This window comes from Neodiprion fabricii, chromosome 5 (genome assembly GCF_021155785.1).
Source record: "Neodiprion fabricii isolate iyNeoFabr1 chromosome 5, iyNeoFabr1.1, whole genome shotgun sequence".
Lineage (NCBI taxonomy): Eukaryota > Metazoa > Arthropoda > Insecta > Hymenoptera > Diprionidae > Neodiprion > Neodiprion fabricii.
Window position 1 is genome coordinate 30,333,635 of NC_060243.1, and position 25,886 is coordinate 30,359,520.

General features: G+C 39.8%; 2 protein-coding genes across 3 annotated transcripts in view; both read right to left on the minus strand.

The window, feature by feature from the left end:
* The window catches only part of LOC124181933, a 28,215-nt gene extending 14,023 nt beyond the window's left edge, over positions 1-14,192 (minus strand). Inside the window, exons 1-2 of one of the 2 annotated variants that reach the window (XM_046568660.1) lie at positions 13,249-14,192; positions 1,270-1,479 (exon numbers count right to left, since the gene is read on the minus strand). In XM_046568660.1, coding sequence (XP_046424616.1) covers positions 1,270-1,479; positions 13,249-13,402 — 364 coding nt within the window. In that variant the 5' untranslated portion in view covers positions 13,403-14,192. Of the gene's footprint in view, positions 1-1,269; positions 1,480-10,880; positions 11,167-13,248 lie in introns of those variants that run through there. The other variant, XM_046568661.1, reaches the window with a different exon arrangement.
* LOC124181935 (transducin beta-like protein 2) overlaps positions 1-22,206 on the minus strand; it is a 51,965-nt gene extending 29,759 nt beyond the window's left edge. Inside the window, exon 1 of the mRNA XM_046568663.1 lies at positions 21,856-22,206. Within this exon, the coding sequence (XP_046424619.1) occupies positions 21,856-21,928 (73 nt within the window). The 5' untranslated portion in view covers positions 21,929-22,206. The remainder of the gene's footprint in view (positions 1-21,855) is intronic.
* Positions 22,207-25,886: the final 3,680 nt, after the last annotated feature.

The following is a 25,886-nucleotide window of genomic DNA, read 5'->3' on the forward strand; positions in this document are numbered from 1 at the left end:
TGTTTCAAGATTCCGAAACTGTGCAGCAACAGCGACAACAGCATCAGCAGCGTGAAAAAATTTCCCATAACGAGTTTCGGCACACGCGATATTGCGCAACGATTTTGTTTATTTACGAGAGAAATAATAATAATAAGAATCGTAATTATTATTCTTGTTATTATTTCAGAGATTTGAAACAAAGATATTAATACGCGGTTACCAACAACGCATTGTGAGTTCTGACTTTCTAAAATTACTTTATACGTGTGCAGATGTATATTATAATATGATGCGTAAGAAATCTCGTCGAGTTTCACGGTGTACAAAGAATTTCAAAAAATTTCGTTATATTGTATCATGCTCGGGAGGGTCGAAAATTTTTTGGAATAAAACAAATTTCATAACATTTTCAAGTTTTATGATAAAAAACTGTCATTCTCAGTTTTTTCCCTGATCAGTTTAAAAATCTCCTGAAATTTCCAGGTCTTCCAGATTTTACAGGTGTGTGGCCACCCTGCATGACTGATTCGCATGTTTTTCTCATTTGCGCCGTATGAAAGTTTCGACAATTATTCGAACGATGCGTGTAAGCGAGAAAAATAAATAAAAATCAAACAACATATGTAACGCGCCAATTTAATTCACGAAAAGATGCAATAAACTTTCGATAATTTTATTCCCCTTCGATATAATACCAATGATCATGCACGACGTTATATCCCAATTTCAAGAAATCACGATATTCCCGATGAATCATTAAAACGAAGAATGAAAGTCTATTAATCGACGAGACGAAATGTGAAACCGAGAATAATTGAAGACACTAACATGACATTATTATATTCGAAGATTAAATAACGACGCTGTCCGAGACTTCAAAACAATACCTCAAATTATTATTATAACATCAAAGTTGACAAACGACTTTGGCAAAGCAGCATAACAATACATAACGCATGTGTTTATAGCAAAATGTTTAAGTATATCTTTGCGCTTACTGTCGTTAATTAATTATTATCGTTACTTTCCGGGAAAAGCTTGGGATGACTAAACTTCGTCGTTATCTCATTTAATGGACGGGAATACCCGCGGATGAAAGGAGCCTATAAAATAAAAAAAAAAACCTACTCGTTCACCTCCGGCCTCAGTTTTACAGCGATTTTTAAATTCCTCATCGTAAATGCAACAAGGAACCAATAACAACGTACACGGGTAATGATCGACGATAATCCAACCTTGACCGATTACTCTCAAACAAAGATAATAATGTTTATGTTATTTAATTACCTTCAGCACAGCTTGCGAGGAACTTCCCGTTACTGGAGTAATCCATGTCCAGGACAGGCGCGGTGTGACCTTTCAATGCTCCAACCATCCAAGAGTGTGTAAACTCCTGCTGAACTTCGCGTCGTTTTTTATTTTTCCCACGTTTTGCCGTCACGTTTCCTCCTGGCTCGTTAACGGTCTCTTTTTGGCTTCTGCAGGTACTCGTCAAGTCTGAAGAAAGATTAAAAAATATAATAAAAACAAATGCACAATTAGACGATATTCTCTGACAGAGTATTTCGCACAAAATTTCACCACACGAAGCTTACGTTAGAAATCAAAGCCTAACGACTAAGTTCACTTGACTTGTTACTTTGTCATCAATAGTCGGACACCATGTCTTACTAATCTAAACTTTGGTTAATTACTTCGTCATCTTGACGTGTAGCGTGATTCAAATATTGGAACACCGAAAACCGAAACTGTTTTGTGATTTCTTTGCCGATTTTTAAGGGTCTCATAAGTGACTTTTTTCCACCCTTGGTGCAAATTTCAAATTTGTAATTTTTTTCAAATTTAGTCACAAAAGAAAAAAAAAATCAAGCTGATTGAACAAATGAATGCAAGTACGTTTCGTTATCGAAAGGCTGCTCTTTCAGACGATACCAATTTCATATGAAAATGTTGAAAAAGTTTCCATATCATAACCTAAAATCGAAAAAGCGTTCCGACATTACATCGCCTTTCCACAAGGTTTGACAAAATTTTGATCATTCGGCTCGACCGATTTATTTTGAAGAAAAATATCAAGTTTTCAGAATCATCTCTGACTACTAGCTTCAGCTTCGTTTGGAGAATATATTACTGAAGAAATCTTTGACAGATAACGAACCGTGTAAAAATAACGTTCTTTTTATGATTACAGACAACGAATTTTACGATAATTTGTTACAAATTGACGAGGATGATCGATAAATTGAAACAATGTGAACATATCGGAAATCCTGCTCATACCAATCGCTGTGTATCACAGCCACGATTGGATTGTTTCGGTTAAACTCGATTGTAAGTCTCCTATAATGACGTAACGCAAGCGTGACGTGTCTATGAGCGAGTGGCTTGGTACGTAATGTATATACGAGTGGAACACGTCATCGACCATGAACGTCTTCAGAATGAGCAAGTAATCACCGATACTTGTATACCTGTGTGCACGCGGCGTGCCACCCTAAACCGATCTACGTACGACCCTCAAAGTCGGCAATTTTATTTATTAAAACAAGAAATGAAAAAAAAAAAAAAATCATCGATCACCAAGTTTCAGATTTCTTGAAAGACGGAGTAAAATTTTTAATCACCTGCGTCAATCGCAAGTTGATCGGCGTATCTTCTCGAAGAATCGCAATGGTGAAACAGAACTGATGTAACTGCTTCACTTCACCACAAAATGTTAGTCGATAATTGCTACAAAACACTATCTCAAAACCGAAATCACTCTCAATACTCTACAACTGTTCAAGTACGAAAAGTTGTTCGAAGGCCGAAAGAAAATTTCGTACTGAAATCGCTGACTGCGAACTCGCGGAATTTATGCAAATCGAGTGTGTGGTGGTAGGGGTGGTTGGTCAAGCAAATGCACCCCTTCTTAGGCACGATTCAATCCCCAGGTACCTTTACACCGCCCTTGCCGGTTGCAAACGACCAATCACGCCGCGTGGTCGAACCGATCGTCCCTTGGTGGGCGGCACTTGTTCAAAACTCGAAATATTAGTGGTTGATCGGTTCGGTTTTCAGGTAGACGAAACCGTTTTATTACTCGACCCGAAAATTAAGTGTACCAAAATTTTTGAATCATTTTAGGGTTATTAAATGCGCCACAATGTCGAATTTCCTGCTGTTAAGAATACCGGAAAAGACAGGATAGGCAATTAGTATAAAATGAACCTAAAATTTTGGTATTGTTAGTTTGTGATTGTCCGTCAAGGTCGTGGTCGTTCTAATTCTAAACCAAAGGCATTTGTTTTACCACCTCAACTCATTATGTAGGGAAGTAGGGTGAGTCAGGAATGAATACCGATTTTAGCATATCCGAGGTAACGCCACAGAAATGTGACAAAGCGAAGTAAGGGATGTTAGCACCGCATTTTCAAAATTTTCGAATTTCGAGAGTTACTCTGGTCTGCTCCGAAGTTGCTCTATATTGCTCCAGAAAAGTAGTTCGGAAAACCGAAAATTGAACAAATAAAAATTTTAAAAAACCGTTTTTCACACCAGCCCCCCGTTTTTGAACAAGTGATATTTTCGAGGTTGCTCCAAGTTGTTCTAGTTGTGCGGAAGATTGCTCCAGAACCACAATAATGTCAAATGAATAGTGCTCAAACGAAAAACCAAAACTGGACGGGGAGGTTAACCCCCATTTTTTTACATAAAATTACTAAAAATGATTTCGGATGGGTGAAAACTTACTCTGCATGGCTCCAAAGCCGTAGGATTTTGAATTGAAAATTCGTCCCGGAAATGAGGGAAAAACTTTTTGTACTGGAAAATTTGTTTTTGAGGAAAATAATCTTGCGATCCGAGAATCGTTCCCGGGTCCACGAAAGCCTACCAGGTGACCAGAGTTTCGAATTACACATGACACTGCCTGATGTGAAATGGATGAGTGCTCGATTACAAATAAAAAAGTAACGTTTAATGAATGCGTTATCCATTACAAATAAATAAAGTAATGCGTAATGGACGCGTGATTCGTTAAAAATTCAAAAGCAATGCAGAGCAAGTTTTCACCTATCCGAAATCATTTTTAGAAATTTTTATGTAAAAAAATGGGGGTTAACCTCCCCGTCCAGTTTTGGTTTTTCGTTTGAGCACCATTCATTTGACAGCATTGTGGTTCTGGAGCAATGTTCGGAACAACTAGAGCAGCTTGGAGCAACCGCGAAAAAATCACTTGTTCAAAAACGGGGGGCTGGTGTGAAAAATGGTTTTTTTCTTTTAATTCTTATTTGTTCAATTTTGGGTTTGCCGAAATACTTTTCCGGAGCAATGTAGAGCAACTTCGGAGCAAACCAGAGAAACTCTCGAAATTCGAAAATTTTGAAAACGGGGACTTGTCTTTATGACGTCACCCTGGATATGTTTTCTGATTGTATCAACTAAAGCGTATTAACATTGTTTCACCTTATTTCCTTACGTCATGGGTTGACCAACCGTCGTAAGTTCAGATTACAGGTTGCCGCGACGTACGTAACCTAAAATATGACGGTCGTCTTCTCGAAACAACTGCTTTTTTACAAGGTTCGCGCATGGAATCACTTTCGTCCCTAGGATGAAGAAATTGACCACACGCGTCACGCAAAACTATCGCGAAAAGCTCCACCATTTTTCATTCGCTTGTTATGACAACTATCATGCGTGACTGAGGCCAAAAGTTGGCGACAGCAATTCGTCTGATTGTCAAACTTCACGCTCTTAGGAATTTTAACGAATGCTCCTTAGACCATTTAGCTATTCATTGTGTACACACAGCCATTATATGGTTAAATTGTACACAGGCCTATAAAGCGAAACGAGGATTAAGGGTATGTTGTATTTGGTACACCTCCGTTAATTAAACTTGAACCTTTTCTTCTAAGAATTTACCGGCTTCGAGGTAGGTTGTGGCTAATTGTCGATGGTCAAAGTACCTGACTTTATAGTCACCGCTCAACTCAAACACAACATCCTGCCTATATCGGGCACCGAGGATAATACGTTGAAGTAGAACTTACGATGGGGTATACAAAAGCAGATCGTGGTAGGAGGATGAAGACGTGCGTCATCGGCGTATTGTTGGTTTCTATAAATCGAGCTCAGAACGAGAATATTGCACTTTCTAAATACGTTCGTATATACGTCTGCGTAAACATCGGCAACCGCAACACTTTCAAAATAACGATAAACGTATGAAGATTCTCTTATCACCGACATGATCTTGGCTTCCATTTCAGGACTGCGGTGTATAAGTTTCGCCGTGATACCCGATCACCATACGTTGTTCTGAGCACATACTGCACGAGCATCACCTCATGCTCAAATGTATCACAAGGTGCAGTTTGTTCTTCCGTCTTATAAATCCTTATAAATACACAGTACATAAGATACGTTGCTGATCTCAACTGTAGGTTGTTACAGGTACACCTATATTTATATCAGTTTCTTTATTTTTTGCAACGTTCGTTTTGGAATCAACTTGCCTGCACCAGACAATACGACGTATGCATTTTTTTTTTTTTTTTTTTTTTTTTCATACCGACTAGACACTTCCCCTCAAATTATATCATATTATACCTGCTTTATGTGGTTATAATTACAGTCACTGCGGTAACTTGAAAGACGTGCAAATTCTACGCAGTTTGACGTTGTTAAATAACTAGTGTATAAACGAAGAAGAATTTTTTTTCCAATTATGTGGAGAAACGAAGCTTAAGTTCGTAACGTTTTTGCAATAATTTACGTTTCGGAAAAAAATTGTTAATTTGTCTTTATAAACATGCTAAAAGTGACCCCGCCCAAAAAAAAAAACGTTTCCTTACGTTAAAGTTACAAACTTCAACCTCACGAGGAGAAAGAAAATCTAACAATAAGCTGCACGGTTTTGTTAACGATAGAAAAAACGTTGAATAATAATATGAAATGAAAGCATAACAAAAATAACATCATGAGATATACCGAATCTCGTTACAATGGTACAAAAATGGGTCCACGACTTATAGGATTTCGTGATTCTTGATCGGGTCAAAGATAAAGAAAGAGAGAAGCGTGAAAAAAAAAAAAAATCGATAATCCGACGTACGTACGTGCAAGGAGTGCATGCAGTGCGCGTTCTCGGCATAAGCAGGCCAAGATAATCCAAGATGCAGAAAAGAAAAAAAAAAGAAAAAGAAAAAGGAAGGAAAAAAAAAACCGAATAAATGAGTGATTGAATAAAACTGTGTCACTGTCCTCCATATACACTAAATATACATATATATACAACAGCGAACGGCGTCGTGTGTCCCGAATACAAAAACAAACAAATTAGTCGGGACACTCTTCGGTGATGGTTGTACTCGATGCTTTATGCGCTCGGCCATTCGTTTATTGCACGACCTATACCTAACAATATCAGGTAAAGACACGCCGCTGCGCTTGTATTGTCATAAAACGAATGTTTTTCTGTCTGTAACTCGTCTCGGTGTTCAACTCAATTGTTGCGATATTATGGACAATAAACATGTCTGGATTCGATGTATAACTTTTTACAACGCGAGCATGTATCAAACGTTTATTCACGCGTGTTTTCCGTACACAAAGTAACCGTTTCTGTGACGGTAAGAGTGGTATTTTTCTATACTGCGCGCATGCGCTGTCGCGAGCAAATCTGTCGCTACGCGACCCTAACCTCATTTTCGTGCTTTGTGAAAAAACGTGTAACATACTCTTGTTACATAAAGAATCGTGTGCAACAAGTAGTCCGGTACAATGACATTGCAATAAGTTGACGAAGTAAACAACAAAATGTAATATAAAACACGCAGAGCTAATATCATCTTGACCCTGCGATGTGACCGTATTTATAACGTGTACAAGGAAATTTTTATTTATTTTTTTTTAATTTGTTTATTCTCGCCGACAACCCGCGGTGTTAACTTAATAAACAAGCGTTATAAATACACCTATATCCCAATGTCTGCAGGTTCAAAAGAAAATGAAGAAGAGAAAGAAAAAACAAGCATTCAGTAAAAGCAATGATAATACGTTGACCCTTCGTGCGAACGCTTGTTTTTCCATTTAGTTTTCTTCATTTTTTTTCACACCTTTCGTTCGTACACTTTTGCCGAAGCGTTCTACGTTTTCAAGAAATTGAAAAAAAAATTCAGAGCTTCTTTTTAAAGTACCCAGGGCTGACTACATTATTCAAAAGTTGGCTGAATCAAAAGTTTGGAAGTATTGTTCGTAACAAATGATATTCAGAAAACGACTGCTTTACAAAAGATTCAACGATCTCACACGGAGGGTTAAGATCAAATAGATTGATGCAGAACAGTCCAGTAAACAAGGAATTTGAATTTGGAAACGAATACTCGTAATCAAATTATTTCGCAAAAATTTTTTATTCATGCAGCTGAAATATGTATTTGGAAAGTATGCTCGAAGAAAGTTGGCGCTGTGAATGTTTGTACAAAGGAATTGATAAAAAACAGAGGTTTTAACCTGTAACTCGTACAATTTATGATTTTATTTTTTACTGATATTCAATTATTTTTTTGTTTTTTCTCAACACTGACGCCAATTGAAATAACACGATGCTGAAACAAGCAGACAAACGTTTTAATGTTCATTCGAATAAGGTAGTGAAGGCCGAAAATAAAAATTTTGTGACATATTTTGAACCCCCAATACTTTTTTATGGAATTTGAGGATAAAACTGAACTGGATTTTTCTATTTCCGAAAAGTTTGACACGTTTGTTTGCTGGCATCAGCTTCATGGAAAGAACGGGTTTTTCTTTCTACATCTAAATAGAAATTATTTCTGGTTTACGGATGTTTGTAAATGGAATTTCAAAAATAAATTCAAAAAATAGTGTAGTAACTTTTTGGAACCACCATTTTTAATTCTCGTAGTTAGCCTTCAAATTCTTCATAAAAAAAATCAATACGATGCTTGACAACAATGTTTATATTTCCAACTAAATGTAGCAACAAAATAATTTGGAATGAGCGCACGTATTCTGTATTTATTCTGGTTTTGTTAAATATAACAGAATATTGAGATTCGATATTTTGTTATAATTATTATTTTTTTTTTTTTATTAGCACAAAAATCTAATTCCCCAATGACTACCTGTAATCAAAATTAAAAAAATATCCGAGATCCGACTGATTTTTTTTCATATAAAACGTCCGATACACATATCTAACAAGGTATCCGGAAATCTAATTTGAATTCGTTTAACTTGCCAAGGATGGCAGTAATTTCTTTTCTTTTATTCAATAACTTACAAAATTTCGCTCACCCTTCGAATGTCTGAAATTAAAGCTATAACTTTGACAAGGAAAATTTAGATAAAAAATGGAAGAACATTGGTTTGAAAAAAAAAAAAAAGTATAGCTTGTATAATTTCTTGCATACACGTAAATATAACGATCGTATTAATCATGCATACAAAAACTCTGTTGAGTTGATCAAGTAAGTGTTGAAAAAAATGCAGACAGAAAATGATAAAAAAAAAAAAAAAAAAAACTACCGCAACAAGAAAAGGAACAAGAATAACACATATATTTGATTGATTATAATTATTCGTTTGTAACAAACACCCTTTTTGCCTCTTGCATATAATTGCGTTCGAGCTGCTGCTATGCCGTTTCACGTATAACATGTTGCTAAATGAACTGAAACGTATAAATGTACAAGGTCCCCCACATAATTATGGTCCTCGCATTTAAATGAGTTACGCAACGTACGGCATTATAGGTGGATATGTAGGTAGGCATAAAGTGGGTACGGAGTACCGATGGCCAGGATAGATGTCCGTGTAATATGCAGAGTTCCTCAACGCGGAAGTCATTACCTATATATATATATATATATATATATATATACATATATACATATATTTATATTTATAAACGTGCTGAGACATCATTTTTCACATTACAATACGATTATTATAGCAACGGAGAGGAATGATTGGAGAAGAAAAAAATAAACACACACATACACGCGGACAATATCCAGATCACAAGAGATGTTAGAAGTGAAAAAGAAAAATACACCTATCGTAATAAATAATAAGCCGAAACGAATCCTGACAGAAAGAGAGAGAGAGAGAAGGAGAAGGGAGGCAGACCCTGAAACGGAAATCATCTCCATCAATCACAGGATGGCCCTGGTTGATAATAGGCAGCATGCATCACGATCGGCTGACTGTTGGAAACGCGGCTAAGAGGGAGAAAATTCATCGATGTGATTTAGCGACGATAATGAGAATAACGAGGAGAACGACGACGACGTGATGCGGTCATCGAATGTTATAGGCGATCGATTGTGAAACAACATTGCCAAGAAAGAGAGGAAAGGGTGAAACTTAACGGGCTGAGCGTCCGAGTGCGCATGCGCAGGATAATCGAACGCTATTGGTCGGCGAAGTCGTACCGCGGGGATATTTTCGTCGGCAAATCAGGTCAGCCAACTTTACTCGAAACGTGACACGAGACGTAAAACTCTTCCGCGTAAAGTGGCGAATTGCAAGTTGCGTTGTTGGTTAGTCGACAATAACGAGATTGAAGCTTGTAACGTTGATGTAACGATGCATATATTGAAAAAAAAACCTCACTTCGCAACTTCCAGATTGTTTGAAATTCGGTAATCCGTGATTAATTTTTTAAAATTTGAATAACTTTTGCCTTATTATAATTTATCTGCGTTTCAGAGATTCCTGAACTTACGAAATAACGGGTGTACCGAAACACGAATCATTACAATAACGTTACTAACTTCAGCATCAACAAGTTTCACCGTTTCCTCTCGGCATAACAAGTATCGATGATGACGCACTCAAGAGGATGTATAGGAACCGTCTTGTTAGATCATCATTATTGACCTCACCGCGTTCGGAATTTATGATGGGAAGTTTCCAATCAATTCTATTAGATAATATGTTCTCATTTTAGTGAGAATGATTTCATATGAACAAAAATAAAAATACAATGTTTACCGCGATTTTACTCAAGCAGGCTTATACGTCCGGAGTATCGCTGTAACTTCGTGTAAGTTGGAGTGTTAAGTCCCATATTGTGGGAAGGATATTACGTAGGCATGCGGAAAAAATCGGTTCTCTGATTAAAGGCAACCGCTTAATTGCGACAATAATTAGAAAAAATATTTTTAGACGACGGATATAAGCTAATTATATATATATATCCGATATGAGGTAATTGGTAGGTTTCGGTTTTGTCAAAATTTAATTACAGTGTCGTATAAACGCGTGTGAAGGAAATAACAGCAAGCTCGCGTATCTTATCGGGGGATTTCGTAAAATACATAATACCAAGAGGTAGTTTCATTCAACGGCTTGTAATTTGTTTATACAATTGGTCGAACGATAGGTTACATTTAAATGTAACATTTTTTCATACTTAAATTCGTCCAACGAGAATGAATTGAAATTTCAACAAACTTCAACCGATCGATTTAACCTCATCAAGCAGCGATAAAATCACATTTTTTATTCTTTTAGGAGAAGATAAAAATCAAGATATTAAGGCAAACTCTCTCCTCACGCGATCGTTTACACTGTAAACAGAAATTTCATGATTAATACGTTCGGTACGAACATCAGGTACATAAGTCATACGTTTGATGACAGTTTTTTTTCGAGTTTCCCAGATATCTTATCTAGATGCGATATAAGTTTCAGATTTGATCCGTAGAAAGTGTGTCACGGGTAACAAAAAAAAAAAAAAAAAAAAAAAAAAAAAACGAGTTCAGCTGCCTTTGACTAGAATAATTAGTGATTTGCTATTTTCATTCATCACGTAAAAACATTTTGGCAGAATTGAAATTCCCTCGTGGCAATGAATAATTCTATTACACATAAAACACAAGTACCTATAATTCGTTACACTTACACGAACGTTTTTCATACTTTTACATATACATACATCCACTTGAACTATTCACTCAAATATGTACGTACATATAATCTTTCATCTCGAGTAGGGAAAAATCGAATGTATTTGCCGATAAGAATTGTACAGATTCCAACTAACAATCGAAAAACGAAACAAACAACATCTACGAGAGAATAAAAACCCGAAAATCGAGTCGCAATTCAATCGACTCACCACCTAATATCAACTTGTCGCGCATCTGACTGAGGCGGGATGTTCGTTATCGCTTGATTTAAACGAGTATACGACCTAAATTTGAAGCAAACACCGCCCGGTCGTATCGTCGTCGCGATCGGAGAGGTCGATGTTTGGATGCGTAACTATAAGGCCCCCAGACCCCACTAGCCTAAAATAATTGGCAACCTTAATAAAACTTGGGGGAAAAAATGAAACGAAAACGATGAGAAAGAAAAAATACTGCAGCGACAATTGCGTGCTACATAGGTGGTAGACACATCTGAATAATCGGGTTCTTACCATCGTTACTCAAAACAACTTTGTTCCACATTATGCGACGTGAATAATTTCAGTTCTGTCAATATCGCATATTTTATTATACGTCTGACTGTTACATACTATGTCTGTAATAACGACGAACGGCGGACACGCATGCGGCATACCGAAATGAAAAAAGAGAAAATGAGAAAAAGACAAAAAAAAAAGGGTCCTGTTTATTCCATTCGTTAACAATTCCGTTCGCGAACAGTCTAAACTAATTGTCAGATTTCCAACAACATCGTTTCAAATCCTGTACAGTTTACAGCGCGGTTATTTAACCTGCATACGTGCGGCGATAATTATCTTTTAAAACTTTTGTAATCCTCAATTTGTTTTCATACGCTCCGCGTATTTATATTGTACGCGTACGCTATTTTGGAAGTTGAAAATTGTTTGTTCGTTATTTTTCTTTTTTTTTTTTTTATTTTCTTCCTATTTTTTTTCCGAAACTGCCATTATTCTTTGCACGCTCAATTCGACTCCGCGACCTCGTCGCGATGTATCATTACCATTATCATCATCATCAGCTGTTCAATTATATGTATATTGAAACGTCGGTACATAGATACGGAAGAACGATAAATAATATTCATTTTTTGACAGTGTTATCACAGTGTAAACGCTGTTCATACATGCACGTTGTTAATACATATGCCTCGCCTCATCACATCTAACTTGAATTACATTTATCGCAAAATTATATTATACTTCCGGTTACAGGTGCAAACACAATATACGAAATCATTTTTATATTTGTCATACAAACATGCGATGTATTATAAGCGAATGGCTCGTCAAACATTTGTCTCACCTCTTTCATTTTCGACACTCCTGATATACAACAAATTCGTAATTTCAGTTCTATAATAGAGAAACAGCAGCGGCTAGACATGATATCGAGAACACGTGGGGATGGGTAGACGATAATAGAGAAAAAAAAAATAAATCTAAATATAAGACTTGGTGGAATATATGATAAGGAAACTAAAGTTCATATTGTACGAGACATGCACATTGGCACTAGTCTGACTCGACGAAGGATTTTATTCGTGCGAAGTGCTGGCAATTTATTAATCGCTTGATTGAACAGTTGGCCTTGACACGAATCGTGATTATCGGTGGTTCAAGGGGAAGATTACAATATTCGCCATATCGAGCCGCGTAATTGTCCGTAAAAATTAGATAATTTTCGTATTACCCTGCTACAACAGGTGTAGTAATTTTCAGTATAAAATGGTATCATCTTTGGTGTATCTTTGCAAATAGAAGAAGAACGACGAGAATAAGAAAAAATAAAAACGGAAAAGCAAGGTCTGGAACGTTCGGCAAACTTAATTAGTACATCAAACAAGTTATTCTGCTTTTCTCATTCTTCTTCTTCTACCTGTACAAGTAACACGGACAAGCATATCACACGGTTAATTAAGCTCACACTCCGATAATACGACCGCTTATACACATAATGCACAGACATGAATATAGTTCATTAAAAATCCCACCGATCTTTCGTTCGGTTTTTTTGGGAGCGGGGTGCTTTCAAATATGGCGCCCCCCAAAACGAGGGAGGGTTAAGTTCGAGGTTAGAGTCGCGTGCCGTGTTGAAAAGTAGGCCGGAAGTGACGCGACGAAGCATCTACGCTATTTCGTACGCCCGCCGAGCGGCAACCTCGCGTACTTTCGATCTGCGAGAAGTTGTCTGCCCTTCTCGAGGGATAACGAAGGCACGTTTATGACGGGGTGGCGACGCGGACGTCACGCTGTGGGGGTTGAGTCATAAAATATGAAAACAACGGCTTGCGGAGACTTACTATCGACGGTCTTTGAGCCCCCCTCCGAGCGTTCGTTGGGTCGATTGATGAGGTAGGCAACGACGAGACCGATGACACCCAGTATTATCGATATCCCGCAGACCAGGAGCGGAGCCTGCACGCTGGCGAAGGCTGCGATCTCAGGGTCCGCCATATCTCGATTTCTCTGGTGGATGAGACGTCCGTTGAGGTGACCCCGTCGGGTAGGTTGTCCGTTAAGAAGAGGTCGGCACAAGAAACACAACGGGCACTTTCAATACCGCGGCGGCAGCTGGGGGCGGGGTTTATTTAAAATCACGTATTCAGTTATCTTCACACCGCGACGCGACAAAAGACGAACGTTTTTCCCGACACAACCCGTTCAACTGGCGCACTCGAGCCAACTGCGGCTGAATCTAAAAGCTGGGCGCTGCTGATGCTCTCCGGTCCTTTTAGGACGCGATCCGCGTGTTTCGACAGCTCCGCGTTTCGACTACCTGATGCTGCTGGTGCTGCGGTCGTCGTCGTAGTCGTCGTAGTCGGCGATCGAAAACTGTTGAGTACACCACGCGGTGATCTACGCATTTCAATCCCCCCCCTCTTCCTGCCTCGCACCGTATCTCGGGGCGCGTGCCTAACGCGTCTGGCTTGCTTTAAATTCGCGATGCGAGGAATCGAAGTCGGTTCGATGAATGGACCCGGGGACCAACCAGTTACTCTGTCCAACGGGTTACGTAACGGCGCCAGGAACAGGCGATATTTATCACGGCACTGCCCGACTACGTGATAATTATTGTACCCTTTACTCGGCTGAGCGAGATGTATCGTCGTGTATACGAATGTATGTACGTCGACTTCGAAGCGCGTCGGCGAACTAAATTGCACTAACGTCGCGTGCGCGCGCGCACCAAAAGCCGAAGAAGCAATAACTACGCGCCGACTCGTTCTCGTGGTTTACGGTTTTTCCCGCGTAGGGCTACCACACCGGCGTCTCGCTGCCCTCTCCAGCATCCCGGGTCAGGAACGTACGTCTAGCCGGGATTAATGGGTTCCGAGATGCGGGGTCGACTGACCCCGGAAGTTGGGGAAAACTGCCGGAGAACTGCCAATTGGTTTTGGCTGTTTTGAGCACGATGTCACGTGACCGATTCAAGAGTAAAAATCACGAAAATCGGGATGAGTTTTTCTTACAACTTTGAATCGATATCGAATTATTCGTAAAACGACCGTGCCATACTCGGAAAGTGCGCGCTGGTCAGCCAAAAGTAAATAAATATCATACAGATTATTCATTGATTTATTTCGCCGCGAAACGAGCTTTGAGGTTATATTTTACGAACTATTCAGTTGTCGATTGATGATATCATAATTTACCGATCCTAGCTGAGCAGAGTGCATTTCCTAACGTCAGAAGGATGACGACACGAAAAATAACAAGTCGCATCAATGTTCTTATCCGAAAAAGTTTAACGGATTCCCGAAAACAGTCTTAAATCGGACGTGATCTTACGCTAAAAATTTTTTAACTAAAACACAGAACAGAAAACAAGAAACATGTTTCGTCATTTGTCTAGCGCGCGGTCATTTCGACTTGATTTGGACTTTCACCAACTTTGCAGTTTCAGTTAAATACATCAAGTGATAATATCTTGCATTTTTTATATCTCATCTAAGGTTTGGTGTATCGTGCACGCTGTTGGGAAAAGCCATTGATTTTGAAACTTGCCTGCAGATACGTCGAACCGTGTCAGCCGCCTCCAGCCGCCAACCCCGATCGATATCTATCGAATTCCTGTGAAAGTAGCTGATAGCGATCCGGCGATCAATCGGCAGAGGTTCGTTGACTATTTTTAAACTGATCAAGTGGTAACTTGTAAGTGGACAGGTAGGTTATTCGTGCACGTGCATGTGTACGTGTATCGATCGCGAAACTATATTGATGTATTCGACTTACCATCCCCGGAGTCGATAACGCGGTCACAACCTGACCTCAGATATTGCCAAACAAATTACGCAACAGTGGAACATTCGGAGCACCCGGAAAGCAAGCTGCCAAATACTCATCAGCTATGCAACAGAGCCCTTGACGCAGTGGTAACGCAAAATAGAAGAAACCAGAGAGGCATAAAAGATCGGTAATTTCTTCTGTTATATCATGTGCAAAAGTGGCCGGATTTGTTTTTTGTGAATTAAGCAATGAATCCTCAATGTTTTCAGTTTTTGTATTTTTCAACAATAATTTTCAAGACATATTGGCCCACCAAATTCCATCAAGATCCGCCAGTTATCGAATCATATAGCAGTCATTGATATGTCGAAAGTTCAATTTGTGACGGTCAGTTTGAATCTGGCAAAAATAGAAAGATCACGTGTCAACGTATTCGTGAAAACTTTTCGGAGCGAAGAACCGTTCAATTCATTTCATCGTTATCATCGCATGAATAATACAAGGTATGAACTTCGTTATCATCACAGCTGATCGGAACGTCTGGCTCCATCCGTTTTTTAATCGCGTTAACATCGTGATACACCGATTCTAGCACCCGCGTACAGTATCCGCCTCAATTCTAGGAAGTTGAAATACTCGAATCACTCGTTTCCTAGATTTCCGGTGTTGTTTTCTGTTATAAGCTTTCCCTCCGTACTTTAAACCTCTCCAATTTAAGAAGAACTTGTCTCATGTCATCAGCTGTTTGTGTTGCTAAAACTGATGACGGATTTCCAACAAGACAGAAGATTTGCATTACAAGCGAATTACGGAGATTGGTTGGCTAAAAATCGATACCTACTTCTTATCAATTTTATTAACAATTATTTGTATGTTGAATATGTATGACACTGTTGTATTTGTGAGCTAGAAAAATAAAAAATACTGGAATTATAACCAATAGCTTACATATCTATGATTCACTTCAAATTGCTTCAAAATATTTTTTTTTTAATCCAGTACATTCAAGCAATCCAATCTACGATGGCTCATTTTCTTCTCACTTCACTAAAACAGATATTAATTTTTCGAATAGTTCATTCAATATTGCCACACGTACTAATACCAGATTGACCACAATTTCTAAACGATTTTAAACGAATCCTCGATATCGAAGCGTTTGCTTTTAAATTCCGGTATTTTCTATTTTCGTCTCGTTGAAAAGTTCTTTCTAGCTCGCGATTATTATAATTCGTTGAATACTCGATGCACGATTCCCTCATAACAAAATTAGCAATAAGTCAACGTTCGGCCAACCAAACCTCTTTAAACCCTAAGCCGTCATTTCTTCAGCGGGAACCGCGGCGCGGGGTACTCCAAAGCCTTGATACGGCGCTGACTGCAGCATGCGCAGGCCCCGCGCATGCGCATTACCGCAGCGGTCGAGCCCCCGCGTGGCGCCGAAGGAGTCACGAGCACATGGAGGCAGAACGGAGCCACGCGAGATTCGACCCTCTCTCCTCGTGCGGGGCTCCCCGTCCCGACCGACCTGGTCATCCACTTCGCCCACTGCGCCGGCGCGTAGTCGGCGATAAATCAGTGTGATCCCTTTCCCGTTGCGTTGATATTTCTCAGAGGCTAGAGCAGGCTACCGGGACGATACGTCTCCTTCCCCGAACCTCTCGGTGACTCGGCACGAAGAGCGCTGGTTACGCGTAAGATTGGAATTCCACTTCCAGGAATAACGTATGCGGGATTCTAGGTATCGGCAAGATTCCTCGTTACTCGTGAGTCCTACGGACTATGGGAAATCGCTTGAATAAGGTCAGTTGCGGGACACGCGTGACACGGCCGTGACCCGGCCGACTTGCGTCATTCGGTACCTGGTTCAAGTGCTGGTGAACGATGGATTGGTTTGCGGTGCTACAGAGGGCGAAAAGTTATACATACATATTTTCGAATCCTGAGTGGGTTACAGTGCTCAAACAGAGAACTCGGTCACCTCCGTGACTCACGTGGTTGATACCTTTTTAGAAATGATTAATATGGTATCCTCGGTATTTGTTGATACGGCAGTCTCATGTAATGACGGCTCGTTTCGGCTTATCATTATACGACCGCCGCACCGGTATAATAATGAATAGTCAGGTGTTAACGGAGAAGGATGATGAAATCGCTCACTAGCCGTTGCTTCAAATTGGCTATGTACAACATATGAGGTACTTCATGAGGTATAACGACGTTGAAATTATACTCAGTTCTGGCCGTGGTTAGCAGTTACTGCAAGCCCGCGAGAACGTAATCAATTCTACGATTATCGATGACGTGTACAGCGTCTTTAGTAATGTATACTGATTTGAATACGTCCTGTAACTTTTTATGCGTAATATATTCTCTCGTCTTTTACCGCAATGGCAGAAATGGTGTCCATGTGTAAGTATTGTTTGTTATCTTTATTCAAATCCGCGCAAGTTTGCTGGTTTTCCATGAAACCACCGTGACGTTTTCATTCACCCTGAACGCGCCAAGTGTATAAACGTTGATCGCTGTAGATTTACACTGTCATCTTCTATTTTTGCACGTTTTCCGAGTACAGGAAAACTGAGTACACGTATTCAAATGTCGATCTCTTCGCGATTACACACCTGTATAAACGTACGTGAATGTACGCGTCGGACGACCTTGGGGGAAAATACACCCATACATATAACTGTTAAAGAGTCGGATACAGTAAGCTCGTCAGGAAACAGGTTCTGCCTATTTACGCCTGCAATTTCAATATGGGTAGGTATACATGACCAGCAGGGTCAATCGACGGACCCTCATGGCGTTATATATGGCTTACATCACGGAACCAGTTTACGTTCATTTATTCCACCGATGACACGTTTGATAGCCGATAATTTCACAAATTTTCGCTTCCTTTCGATATCCTGCCTAAGTCCAGATGCGGCCAGAGAGTCCATGTTCGTTACGCATTCAACGAGAAGTAAATAAATAAGTAAATAAAGAATCGAAGAAGCTCATCAATCGCTTCATTCAATCTTTGGCGCGTCGAGTGATGATTTGAGCCAAAGCGGTACGACGACATGGTTTTGTTGTTAGATAATAAATTACGAAGCGCGGTATAAATCGTAATATGTACCGGTTCCGAGAAAATTGTTGTACGGTATATGGTAAACGTATACGATGCGTCGTTGACGTAGTGCCAGCAAAGAAAACTGTATTTGCCACGTGTCTAGACTGTTTTGTCATCCAACAGTGTATAATGAAAGATTCCAGTGAGTGATTTCAAACTCTGATGAAATTCGCCCGTTAATTGGATGTATAATAATCTAGCTATCCTAGGAAGTTTTACTATACATAATGTACTCGTATGATTCTGAGAGAGACGCTCAAGATCAGCTCTCTAAAAGGAATACCTCGAATGAAATGCGCATCTGCCTGCTCATCTGTCTATTGCTGTCTCGGTCACCCTCACTCACCTCTGACTCTCTCCTGGCTTACCAGCTGTACCGGATATCCCAAGTTATTTTGTTACGTCCCAACAATCCAATAGTTCTAGGTGCCGGTTTGGAGATGTTTGAGTATACGGAATGGAAAATTTCGAGTCGAAAAACACGTCGGGGTGATATGCGTCTATAATTGATGATCATTTCTAATGACTGTCCTGTTTGGCAGTAATAAATTGTAATCCTTGAAAAACGTCTTCCACGCAAGTCTTTCCTCATAAAATGTTTAAATATTTTTTATTCCTACATGCCCAATTCTCGGATTTCTTTTTGCCTCATAAGTTTACAGTGTGTTATACAGTGTGTTATAAAGGTCATCGAAATAATTCAGGTTTTTTCCTCTTTGGAAGTATTACCATTTCCTCGAACTTCATGTCATTCGAGTGACAAATTTCGTAATTCTCTCAATACAGTATTAAGTCCGCAATCATCAAATTTTCACAAAGGAACGAAGGAGTTTCGTTCGAACAATCATATCGTGTGCCAAAATTTGTCGACAAAGAGGTACAGTCTAGACGTGTTATCATTCCGACAAATGTCGTACAAATGTAAGATGGTGTTTGGTTTCTGTGCATATGGTGCATGTGATATCCCGCAGAGCAAGCTGTATTCAACGGGAAGAAGAGCGAGGCTTCTGACCTTTGTGGATCCGGACTTCGACGAGAACGGAATTACAAAGAACCCAACGTTCTAAAAATAATACCTCGCTGTACAAGCGGATGAAGAGTAGGTGTACACTTTCAGTGTTCCCTCCATTTATCAGTAGGTCTAGACATCGATTAGATATATCGCGTCAAGTTTCAAGAGAGATAAGATTCTCCGGTAAAGGGGTTATCCTTCGGTCGCATCATCATCGTCCCTGTATTTATATAAGAAAAATAACAAAGAAGTAGTTACTCCAAGCCTGTGTATTCTTCTTTTATTTTTCCACATACGATTGGGGTCAGAACCCCGACTGCATTCGACACGCGGCTCTGAGATAAATATACTGTCCAACCAGCAGGGCAAGGTGTTACCTAATTGGATGACGCCGCACTCCAGTGCTGTAAAGGTATGCCAACCTGCATGCTCGTCGTCGTTGCCGATCGTTATTGCTAACTATAACCATCAACGTGAGACGATAAATGAGATAAAACGAAGCCCACCCAACTTGAGCGCAAGTCCAATCGTTAATTATTTGCATTTATTTTTTGCATTGGTAATGCAATTCGTCTCCGTCTGCGCCCCCGCAATGACAGTGGCATTGAGTCGCCACACCTCGTCGCGACCTTGAGATAAAGTGTATAAGCACTGGCCCCAGGTCAGCGACACTCGTACTAGTTGCAGCATGGTACATACAAAGCTTTGTGTAAAGAAATTCACACGAGAATCAAAGCAGTGTCTTGTCGAGTTTTTCGCAGTAGGTAAAGAAATCTCTTACAGCTAGCGGATGATCGGAACATATGGTAATACATATACATGTATACAGATATCACGCAAAGTGTTTCGTCAGAAATTTTATTTTTAACGTGTAAAACTGAAGTGCGTCTTAATTCCGTTAAAATGAAATTTAATGTCAATTTCTCAGATACCTAATGCCCCGTGACCTTTGAGAATATAAAAAGGTGCCGCATGGTGAGGGGGAACCAAAAATAAAATTTTATTCGCGGTGTGAAAAACGTTGCCGGCTGCACGGGTCAACGATAGGAATATAAAGTGAAACGCGTATAAAGATAAGTATAAAAGCGAAAGCCCCCAACCCTCGATGCTTCATCACTATATGTATGTATATTATCGTTCCTCGGTACAGAAACTGCGACGTGACTGAACGAGACGCAGGTTCATTAACATCGAAACGACACTGAATGACCCCAATTATTTTATGGCGCGAAAAATAAACGCAGGCTTACTCGAGTCGCAGTCCCAATGAAAAATATTCCGGGCACTGCTCCTTCAAGGTCCTTCTGCAGGGTATTTGTCGGAGAGAAGACCTCCTATAATTCGATCTTCCTCAGCTGAGGACAGACTGCGGTTAAATATGGCCGAGAATGATCGCCGAGGGTCACTCTTTACGAATCAAAGACTTTTCACTGTGAGATGTGCTGTTTATGCTCAACGAAACTTTCTACCGCAACCGCAGGTGAAATAAGATGATGCAGTGCAATATTTGATTGGCTGATGATTCCCGCTACCTTGGGTTACGCGTGTTACACTCTGCTGTTTGAGCGTCAAGTTGACAATTTGCAAATAAGTAAACACATTTTGCAATCATCGTAAGACGGTGCATCGTTGCAAACGAATCTATAATATGACCATTTCCATCGGATCCAGTATGCGTACCTACGTACATACATAAGTTCAAGGAAAGTGAGACAGTGCTGTACGTGATGAAAAAAACTCTTCGTACATCCGTGTAACAAAAATATGTTATTGTTTTTGCGATATGAGCTTACGATAAAACAACACGTATAACAAGTATACGAGGTGGGGACCTGTTATCGTGTATCTTTTTTTTCGTGAATCCCATCCCCGCCCTGTGACGTCTTCTAGATACATACAATTCTCTTTCGTTTTGCAAAAAATAACCTGCTATTGCAATAAGCTATTCTCGCTGTATGCATAGACATATACCGCTTGGTGAAGATCAAAATAGCGGAGTCACGACCGCAACGTACGTATGGCTGCGTATGCATGTATATGTCAAGATTTGTATGCATAAAGAAATTTTCTACGTCTTGTTTTCGCCGGCTGAATGAGCCCGAAGTCAAAGATGGTTATTAAAATTTTTCAAAAAGTTACACCCGTGTGTAAGTGGCACCAGGTTGGCTATAGTGTACGGTACGTCCAGCTATAATCACTTGTTGTTTTAGACTAATAATTGATGGAAGATAAACGATCGTTCGAATCACGCGTTGTTACCGATTGGACGGTCCACAGGCCGTCTACCATTATCACGTTACTCATGTATTCTAACCTAGTTATAAAATTGTACAGGTGAAAAGCCGTACAGAATATTTCATTGATCATTATATGAACGACCTTTAAGTCAATTAAGCTATGTAGTCCCCGTTTGTTGAACGAGCAACGCACAGTTGCGGAGGAATTCTCTAAATCGCGATAAACAAAGAACTAACTCTCGTATTAATGATCATGCAGGTAAAAGCAATTAAACTACTTTCTACGTTATTGAATATAAAGAACAATGCTTACCAAATTCCTCAATGAGGTTTAGGTACTCTTCTTCAGATTGAATCCTCGGGTGTAGAAATTTGCTTCTCAGCATCAACTTCAATGATCACTCACAGGGTTGACAACAAACAAAACACAAGCACGCGGCGTTTGCGCGCGAAAGTTTGGATCCGTTGGCAAGTTCGAATTTTGAAATGAAAAATCGTTACCGTTCAACCATAACCCGTATGAGCGAGTGTTGATGAAAGAATTGAATGCAAATATAACTGACGACACATTGGCGACTATCCGCCACGACTCTTTGGCGTGAAATAATATACGATTCAACTGTCAGTTGGCTTCGGAGCTGCGGTCTGTACTAAGAAGCACGCCGTACGCTTATATCGCGGGACACTCCAAGCTCTGCACCGCTCTGAGTCACGTCTTCGGGTTTATTATACACACGTGTATCAAAGAGAGAACACATCACACTAAAAGACGCGAACTGACGCACGCATGCACCAATGATGTAGACACGCGATTATCGTGGTGTGCGATTTCCCCGAAAGATAAGGAGTCTGATAACGGATGGAATAATAACATCGAAACCTGACGAATCAATTTTCCAAATGGCAATATACTAACAATACACCAACCGCCTGTCCTGCGGCGACTTGGTTAGATCTGCGCGCAAACTTGGCCTACTTATTCTTACGTAGAATTGTGGATCTTGCCCCAAGTTACAAGGGATTCACGCAAGTGTTTGACCGCAAGTTCGTACACCGATATTTCTTTTTTTCTTGACTTTTATCAATGATAAGAAATCTCACAGTTAAGAATTACTTCAGGTTATGTCTGTATACGTCACTGTCGTATCATAGGGACCGAATATATTTACCCGAATACCACCGCGTAGTTTCGATTTACCTCGACGTCTTGTCGTTCTCTTTTCTCCTTCTTTCTACGTTTCCTTGAGTAATGTGCCCGAGGAGAAATTTTCATCAGGCTCAGATAAGGTCCTGATCAGGCTTGCCGTATCTCTTCATCAGGTATGCATCAGATTACTCAATCAGGGCCTGACCAGAAATATATAACGTGTCGTTCCAGAATGCCCTGATCAGTCTGAGTTCCAGTACGATGTTCAATCATTGATCAAAACTGGATCAGGACCTCATCAGGTGTTTACCTGATGAGGCTTGGGCAAAGATTGTTTAGATTGCTTGATTCTTAAAATAACGTAACGCATTTTTTAGTATTGTATAGATGCAAAGTGAAGACTACCAAAAGTGAGTCGCTAGTATCGTTAGGCAGATATCTACAAAAATGATAAACTGCAAAATGATATGTCGTACGATTCAGTAAGTAAATGGACACACTTTGTTACAAGTCATCTCATACTTTTATCATGAGAACGACTTCCATAACGCTTGGTGGCTGCTTGAGAACTTACAATGTGTTAGGTTTAGTCATGGTCAGATCAGGTGCACCGTAGTAGAGTTTACCTGATCTGAGCCTGTTCATGGACAGATCAGACATGCTCTGCAGGCCTCAGTCACGGATGCCTGATGATAACCTGATGAGAGCCTCAACAAACACGTTTTGATAAGTGATACCTGGGAACGATATGCCCAGGGCCTTGTCAGGTGTACCTTAATGAGACACGTTTGATTTCCACCCTATCAAGACCTGTTGGGACGTGATGCTGGCCTGATCGAATATCTACTCGTGTCAAAGAAAATTCGAGCGAAACTCAACGATACGTGGTAATGCGTTGTGGTATTTTCACTTCCGGTTCACCCACCAGCTACTTGAGGAAGTTGATTATCAATTTGGCCAGCCGGTGCACTGTACATACTTCCAAAATAAAGAAGTATATGTAAGACTATTCCGGTGGCCTTGTGAATTTCTCAACCTCAATCCAAGGGTTTGTACATCATATATGTCATATACCACAGCTGTGAGAATACCTCAAATACATATATTAGAGAGTAATAGAATATCCACATTTTTTCCCCTTATTTGAATCCAGCCAAACTGCCTTGCATGTGCTGCAAACATCTACGCATTTTACCACGTGAAAACATGTTTTCCTCAAGGTGAAATATGAAAATATTTGGCCATCGTTATTGTCAACTTACAGTATGCGCTGGGACATATGTCGTATCAATATTCTGAATATCTCATGTAGCCAAAACTTCTCGCGAAGCACAGCGGCAGCTATGCGACAACCATTCAACGGAAGTTTCTACCGAAACAGTAATTCTGACCCTGCATGATCATGCTCCTCACAATCGCGACTATAACCAACTTTTCACGATATGTATAATGCATACAAAGGCTTCGCAGCAAGGAAATCCTTCGATTATCTTCGACGGTGAATAATTTTCGGACAGGTTGTGGACTGACAATGAGTAGCTAATTTAAACTCAAGATGAGTTCCTTGAGCCGTCTGCTTCGGACGTCCTTCGACGGCATGTGGAGCGTTGACTGCTTGAAAGATTTGCCTTCCCATATCACAAATTGTTCGCTTATGAGTTTCGTCAAAAGTCGATACTGTATGATCATCATTTCTCGATGTGATTGATCGAAAATGTATCTATACTCAATACTTTGCAGTCTGGGTGCCGCAGCATCAGAGTCCAGGCTTTGCACGTTTTCATTGATTCTGCGATAGTGCGGCCATTTAAACCACGTCTCCATAATCTCTCGGTCGTGCTTGATCAAGGCTACCACAATGCTGTATCAGTGAAAAGTGCTTTGTCGCAACAGATAAATTGGTTGGACAATGGGTTGTACTTTTTCTGCCGTTTTTCTACTTGCTTATACTTTGATCCGGCAGGTTATCGATACTTGTAACCCAAGTTCGTTCGCGATAATGGAAATCTGATCTTTTTGCAACGGTCATTGTTGCTGAATTTCCCGGGTCTAGTATATGCACTCCAAGAAAGTTTTCTTCGCAAATGGCACCCCAGGAACTCAAAAAGCGCAACGTAAACATTGTAGGATCCACAGCTGAGAAAATACAACGTTTTCCGCTGTATCTTTGAACTAATATTGAATGTTCTCATTGTCAGTGTTCCCGACTTTTGTTATATACTCTGCACTCTTTATTGGGCTGCCTCGCGCCTCAGGTAAATTAGCGAGGAGCAACTGGTGTTGAATTTAGCAACTTCTACCCTGCTGAATTCATTGACTGATTTTAACAAGTAGTTGATTCACCCGACATATTTGCTAAACGGTATTGCTGAACCACACAGTTGTTTACACTCCTTGAAATGAAGGTTGGACTCATTATCATTATCATTGCCATATACGTATATATAGTACAGGCCAGACAACAACTGCGCACTGTTTACAATGTAACTTTTTTTTTTTTATAATCAATATTTAATCAATCGATTGAACGAAAGAGATGCGCACGTGTAAGTATATGCATCATATCACTCTTAACTGTACCTTACACCTAAATTCGCCAAAGCGATCGGTGAAACATGAAATTAGTCTCAGATTTATTTCTAATCCATTATACACGTACTCTTCCGGATGGGCGCAGAGATACGAGTACTAGTTACAAGTTTCCTATTCAATTCTTTTAAATTAAAACAGATTGTGAAGCCGACAGCTGTGGTTATAATTATATAGAGTCAATAATAGGTCGATCTCTTCGTTCATTGTCATTTCTACGCGCTAAAAACACCGATATATTACGGGGACTCTTACGACGCAATTAAATATCTTCTCTTACCTATCGAGAAAAATGGCAAACGGATCGTCGAGTTTATTAACTCATTGTTCCACGACTTAGGGTTGAAAGTGCAAGAAACTCGAAAACAGTCTTTTGATGACTCAACGCATAATGGACAAAAGAGGTTCTTTTTTACTTAGTTTATCTAATCACTAACTAATAATTTTGTTTTTGTTTAGTCACACTTTGCATTAATGTCGAAAATATTACATAGCAATAATCATAATTAACAGAGTGATATATATAATAGTACCAAAACAGTAATATCTGATTTTCTGGAAGGCAGATATTTTATCGATAAATTTATCGGTCAGTCAGATTTCGATTT